The sequence below is a fragment of the Malania oleifera genome, chromosome 6, assembly GCF_029873635.1.
Source record: "Malania oleifera isolate guangnan ecotype guangnan chromosome 6, ASM2987363v1, whole genome shotgun sequence".
NCBI classification, from domain to species: domain Eukaryota; kingdom Viridiplantae; phylum Streptophyta; class Magnoliopsida; order Santalales; family Ximeniaceae; genus Malania; species Malania oleifera.
In genome coordinates, this window is record NC_080422.1 from 107,676,970 (window position 1) to 107,683,700 (window position 6,731).

Genomic DNA, 6,731 nt, shown 5'->3' on the forward strand with positions numbered 1-6,731 from the left:
AGTCTAAAGCATTAACTCATAGTCTGCAAATCCACAATGTCTAGTCACATGGATATTTACTTGAAATGTATTCCAAATTTATCAAAAGTCATTTTGAAAGTATGTCTCTTAATTACCCTTGTCAGCTCTTCTGGAGTAATGGATTTGTCTTCAAATCTTTTTCTGTTTCTAAAGTGTCAAAGGAAGTAAATTGTTGTAGCCAACGCAATTTTACCCCCACTGGTCTTCACTTCTTTTAAGGCCAATAAAGAAAATTTTAAAATGGTAGAGAAATTAAATTCATGACATTAACAAACTAAAATGTTCCAATTGAAAGCAAAGTGCAAGAAGGCAAAATCATGCTATTTTTACTTGCATTTCAAGTAAGCTTCTAAAATTTATTCATTGACCAAACAACATGATGAGAGCAAAAAAAAAAAAAAACAAAGAGAGAAGGCAAAAGCATACATTAAAAACACGAATATATTATTTTGTTGTGTACCAAACAAGACATGCAAATGTCTAATAAACAATTAAACCATAAATGTTTGGTAACTCACCATCTTCTCATGTGAATATGGAATAGATGTTAGCAACGTTTTTAATAATAACAAAATATTTTGTCATACTTGTTTGTAGAGATAATTTTATTCTCTATTTCTAATTTAATTTCAAATAATTGAAAATCATTTGCAATATTTTTCGAAATAAACGAGCATTTTATTTTCAAAATTTTTAATACGGATCTTGAAAAACTAAAAAAAAAATGAAAATTTATAATTATTTGAAAAAATAAAAATAAAAAATAAAAAAATATATTAGTCGAAGATCAACTATATTCAATTCTATTTTAAATATAACAAATATATTAGCAATACTTTAATCACTTAATTCCTAAAATAATCATAATTAAGTACGGCAATTAATTCAATAATAAACTCTCGATTAGATAATGAAGATAGCAAAGTTTAGAGAAATTCATTTTGATCATATAATTATTCAAGAACATTTCACAATATCTTTCATAAGACTTATTATAAGGTTTCTTGTGTAACTTCTTACATTATTTCTTATGAGTGTTCTTACATTGCTTCAAATGAAATTTCTTATGAATCTCGTCATGCATTCATCTTTAAACTATTTTTTTTTTTCAATTCACATGAAACATTAAGGTACGATCTACTTGTTTTTTGAACCATCAAAATGTATTTTCAACGGACATATATAGCATAAAGCATTTTAATATACATACTTCATAGCTAGTTTAATTTTCTAATACCAAATACACTGGTTAAGAGAGTAATGGAGAGTTAAGTGCCTCGACCGAAAGACAGTAAGAGTGAACATAAAATTGATAACTAAATTTTAAAATAAAAAAAATCAAAAACCTTTTGGACATGCATCATGCCTCATGTTGCATCATTACTATAAATTTCCAAATAAATTTCTTTACTTTAAATTAGAGTTCTTATATTTACGAATTAGAATAGTAGGCAAAAGAAATAGATTCAGAGAAATATAATATTAAAAATGAATTACATCAATGACATAACCTAAAACAAAAAGAATAATGCATATAATCAAGAGATTAGAAAGATCTCAAATATTATAGTACGATAATGAATACGGAAATAAAAATGATACTTTTAATTAAGCTTATATATATATTATGGGTATGAATGCGACGCATGGTGTAGTTTGACTGGTCAAGAAGTGTGGGTTAATGCTCTCTTCCCAAGGAGAGTGAAAAGCATATTGTGACATTGTTGAAGTGGTCAAAGTCAAAATAAGGGTCCCACCCATCATGTTACCTAGCTTCACAAGAAAACAAATATGAAATTTAATAACCCAAAAAGAAAATTTGTCTTTAAACCATACTTTAAATTTAATTGTGAGAGTATACATTTTAAATATTAAATATAAATTTAAAGATAAATATTTTATAAAATTTAATGTAATTTTGTATCATATCTCAGCTCACAAATGCATAATAAATAGTATAATTTTTAAAATTAATAAATTTCACTTTACTTTTTGAAATTTAAATTGTAAAGAAAGTTTTAGTTTCAATTTTAAAATGAAATCTTTTAAACTTAACAAGTCTCAAACTATATAAGTATCGTCCAAATTGTAGCATGTAAATTAAATTAACATTTTAATTATTTATTTTATTATATTTAAGTATAATTAAGAGGAAAATAATAAATTTATGCGACGTGTGTTTCTCATTCTTCCTAAAATATCATTTTTTAGAAATTCAAAATTAAAATGAAATTTTTAACTAATTTGAAATTAATAAATATATACATATTTAAAAAAAATTACCTACTATTTTTATTATCCCAATTCTATCATGGCCTCTCGATCTAAAACCCTTGTGATACGAGATTGAAAACGTAAAGATAGAGGAGAATTGTAACGCTAGCTAGTATCAACACGAAGGGAGTAAAGTGCAATTTTGCTAGACTTCAAGTGCTAGAGAGAGAGAGAGAGAGAGAGAGGATTGAATAGGATAAAAGAAATTATGTTTCATGCATTAAAGCCTTAATATTTCTTTAATAATTTCAACATGGGATGGCTTGAATTAATAACAATATCATATATAATAATCTGAAAAGCTTAATAAAGAAATTATACAAACCATAACTTGGAATTGGGGAATCACGTGATGCCATTCAGACAAAACCCCCCCGACCAACTAATTAATTAACCCTAAAACATGCATGAGAGAGAGAGAGAAAGAGAAATAAAATCTCAAATGGGTAAAAAGTCGTTAATGTTTTAATTTATTGGAACAAAATTAACAGAGAGGAGACCTATGAGGAATGCCTTTTCTCCTACTCATGATCATGCTCGAAGCCATATTGTCCTCTTCTGAAACCTTACTAGCTGATCTTCTGCACTCATACATCCCACTTGTCTTCTTCCTCCGGACCATCTCCGTGCATGCCATGCTCATGTTCTCCGCCGACGACGTCCCCGATGACCCCGATGACGAGCTCATTTGCTCGTCGCAGTCCACGATCGTTGACCGATCCCCAGCCTCTTCGTCCCCCATTTCTTGAGGGACTAAAAAGTCTGGACTCAGTTGCAAAGAGTTGCATGCTCTCAAGTAAGGAGATAGGTCCCTTTTGTATTTCAGCACATAGTCCACCTAACCATAACGCATGATTAATTGAACAAACTATCAATCAAACCCCATCAAATAATTTCATTCAAAAAACCCATTTCACAATCCACTTGAAGTAATTCAATTGGAAAGTATACTCTCTCTCTCTCTCTCTCTTCTAGGGTTTCTATTGGAAATACCTTGCAGCCTAGAGAGCAGTGGATATAAGGTTCTTGTAGGCTTCTGTCACATGAAGTACAGTAGTTTCCAGAGCCTTTGAACTGCCTATTCTGAGGTCTCTTCTTGATAAACACCACTTTCGCACCATTTATGGTATAAGCCTAAAAAAATACACCAATTAATACCTTAGTATGTAAAATCTTTGTTTCTTGTGTGTGCAGCAACATGTATTTATTTCCATATACCTGAACGTTAGAGCAGTCTATGAGCTTCTCCAGGTCTTCGAGTCGAACAACGTCGTGGTAGACGTAACGGCGAACCTGGACGAGACGATGGGAGCGATGGGAAGGGAGGCAGTGGGGGCAAATGCTGGTGCAACAATCCAAGCAGCAGATGTTCTTCTCATTCTTCTTTGCACTGTCATGAACTGCACACCCCACAAAGAACTTCTGTGTGTAGAGGGCTTCCAACCATGCTGGCTTCACAATTCCCTAACCAAACCCACAAATTACACAATTCAAATTACCAAAACATAATATTTTTGGGGGGGGGGGGGGGGGGGGAGAGAGAGAGAGAGACCCACCATGATCCTATGAGCTCTGCTGAGGTAGAGGGCCTTCCCCTTGAGTTGCTATTATGAAGAGAGTGGAAGGTAACAGAGGAGAGAGGGAGTGGGATATGGAGATAAAGAGTATTTATGGAGGTCACAAGAGAGGAAAGGGCATATATTTATTCCTTGGGGGGATACACCTACAGCATTTTGTCAAGACTCAACACGAGAGAGAGAGAGAGAGAGAGAGAGAGAGAGAGAGAGAGAGAGGGAGAGAGAGAGAGAGAGCTTTCATTAAATTAAGAAAGAAAGGGAAATATATATGAGGAGAACGTGGGAGCTGTTTCTGTGTCTCCCATTCTCTAGTGAACCCTCTTAAACAATTCTTGCTCATATAGTGCAGCTTCTCGGCTCAAGAGCTTCAACTCTAAAAACTTATGAGCTCTCCTTGAAGGAGCTGCATGCCCCTCCTAAAATATTTTCCTTTCTTTCTTTGATTTAAATTCTCTATGAGTTGGGGCCTGTGTGAGATTAAGTTTTTCGTATGTCTTTGGACTTCAAGATGCGCGCGCGCGTGTATTAGTAGCTGAATTAGAGTGCCTGCAATTAAATTATTTTTTCATCATGTTCATGTTCATGTCCTTGCATTTAAATTAATTAAATACATACTGTTTGAACAATAATCATGGTGGGTTAAGGGATTGAATGTATAAGCTCTTGCACAAAATAGGCCTACAATGCTTGTAAACAATCTTACAGGGTCAAATAATCTAAGGGATTACTAATATGTTCCATTGACAATTAAATGTGATTATAATAGAATTTGTTCAATATAAGTATGTGACATCCATCAAAATAACAGTTGAACCATGGCTTAGTTCACGTGATTCACCTTTTCAATTTCCATCAAAGGAAATGACGGGATTTCCTTGGGAGCTTTATTAAGGTCTTTGTGTCATTTGTTGATATTTGTACATGGTTAGGAATGGTCATGACTTGTCCCTACATGGGTTCTCTACATGCACACTTATGAGAGGCTCCCACAAAAAAAAGTTATATATACTTGTGTTTCAAAACTTGGTATTAGAGCGAACACCACGTAGAAGAAAAAAAAATAAAAATGTCGGATGTTGCATCGAGTTAGAAACAACATATGGGTAGAAAAACATATTTCATAAAAGAAAAAAGTACTCGTAAAGAATTGTTCTTCCATGCCAAAAATAAAACCCACAATCATTAAGACTCATTCTATCGGTTAAGTGCTAAATTTGCATATGGTGATTTGTGAATCGTGAGTTTCAAATCTTTAGTGAAAAAATTACTCGTACAATTTGTCTGCTAACTTTGGTAAATTGAAAAAAGAAAAATCGCCACATGCTTATTAGATTCCTCCATGTTTTTGGCAAACACTTCTTCTCCTGGGCCATTATTTCTCAAGTTTTATGGAACCTAGCTATGTGAGGCCCTACTAGATGGAGCTTAAAGTTGAAACATATGAACACCTTACAATGCACCTTACACTACAACAACCTATGACCTCTCTTTTTTTGAAAAGTGAATCCAGGGAAGAGAAATAAATTGTTAGATTCATGCATCTCAACTATAATTCCTTCATAATTTGTTTGTTTTTGTTTCTTTTTCTCCACCAGTACTTAAGTGATATATACTAACGTAGTTTTCTGTATGCACATCGATAAATAAATAAAAAAGGAAAAATACTCATTCACAACAAAAGAAAAATGTTCGTACACAAAAATTCACGTTTACATTCATTCTCAAACAAACTGTTTGGGTAATCTCAAAACATTCGAAACTATCTCAAGCATTATAGGAATAATGGCCAAAGCATCTTCTGTTGGTTCTATTGTCCAAATTTTTGGTGGATCTTCCTAACCTCTATATGTTGAGCTCCACACAATAGCCTAATCATAAAAATTGCATAATATACACAAATTTGAGGATAAATGGCTTGAACCAACTATTAGGAAATTGAATGGTTAGGAACAATATCACATAGTTAAAATAAGAAATGAGAAAATAGGAATTGACACCAAGATTTACATGGAAAACCCCCAAACAAATCGAGGGAAAAACCACAGGTAAGAGTAGAAGGAATCCACTATGAAAAATAATGATACAACTTCTCTCAAATTAGGAGAAACTAGAAACACAGGCTACAATAGAGACACTTTGCAGGAGAGTACTTGATTTCTCTTTCTAAAGGTGGAGTTGGAGATGCTTGGGATGGATATATTCCTTCACCACCACTTCCCTATTTATAGGGATTTTGTAAGCCTCCTTTTCAAAGTCGTCAAATGAATAATGCAACCACCTTTATAGACTTGTGCAACCACCAAATGAATAGTGCAACCACCTTTGCAGACTTGTGCAACTACTAAATGAATAGTGCATCGACCATATAAATAGTACAGCCACCATATGAATAGTACAACCCCTATGTTGGACTTTGAACGCTAGAAATGACTTTACAATTCAACATTCTCCCACTTAAAGTCATTTTCAACTCCCCCCCTTTTTTTTCTTTCTTTTTTTTTTCTTTTTTTTTTCTTTCATCCTTTCTAGTCTTACCAGTTCCATGTCACTTATGTTTCTGTTAGGCCATAAGAGGATCTACACCATATGAATTTGTCAGTGTTGATTGGTTTTGTCATAACATCTGCTAGGTTGTCTTTGGTGTGAATCTTTTGCATGTCTACACTTCCTTCTTCCACAACTTCTCAAACGAAGTGATATTGTACTCCGATGTGTTTTGTCCGAGAATGAAAAATCGGAATCCTTGCAATATGTAAGGCACTCTGATTGTCACAATATAGAGAATTTTTCTCTTGATTGTGCTCGAGTTATTCCAACAGTCTTTTAATCCATATTGCTTCCTTGCAAGCCTGCGTAGCT

The 6,731-nt window shown here is 33.3% G+C and overlaps 1 protein-coding gene across 1 annotated transcript; it reads right to left on the bottom strand.

Annotated features, from left to right (window-relative positions):
* Positions 1–2,779: 2,779 nt before the first annotated feature.
* Positions 2,780–3,910, bottom strand: LOC131157884 (protein RGF1 INDUCIBLE TRANSCRIPTION FACTOR 1). The gene is made up of 4 exons (XM_058112318.1): positions 3,852–3,910; positions 3,514–3,759; positions 3,289–3,429; positions 2,780–3,133 (listed from the first exon to the last, which is right to left on the bottom strand). Exons 1-4 carry the CDS (start codon positions 3,852–3,854, stop codon positions 2,780–2,782), a joined length of 744 nt encoding a protein of 247 aa, XP_057968301.1. The 5' UTR covers positions 3,855–3,910.
* Between the last annotated feature and the right edge of the window lie 2,821 nt (positions 3,911–6,731).

Bases quoted from the DNA above. Each gene is read 5' to 3' on its own strand.
- LOC131157884 (XM_058112318.1), bottom strand. The intron at 3,430-3,513 runs GTATATGGAAAT...GTATTTTTTTAG, and splicing joins TAGACTGCTCTAACGTTCAG to GCTTATACCATAAATGGTGC. The intron at 3,134-3,288 runs GTATTTCCAATA...CGTTATGGTTAG, and splicing joins ACTGCTCTCTAGGCTGCAAG to GTGGACTATGTGCTGAAATA.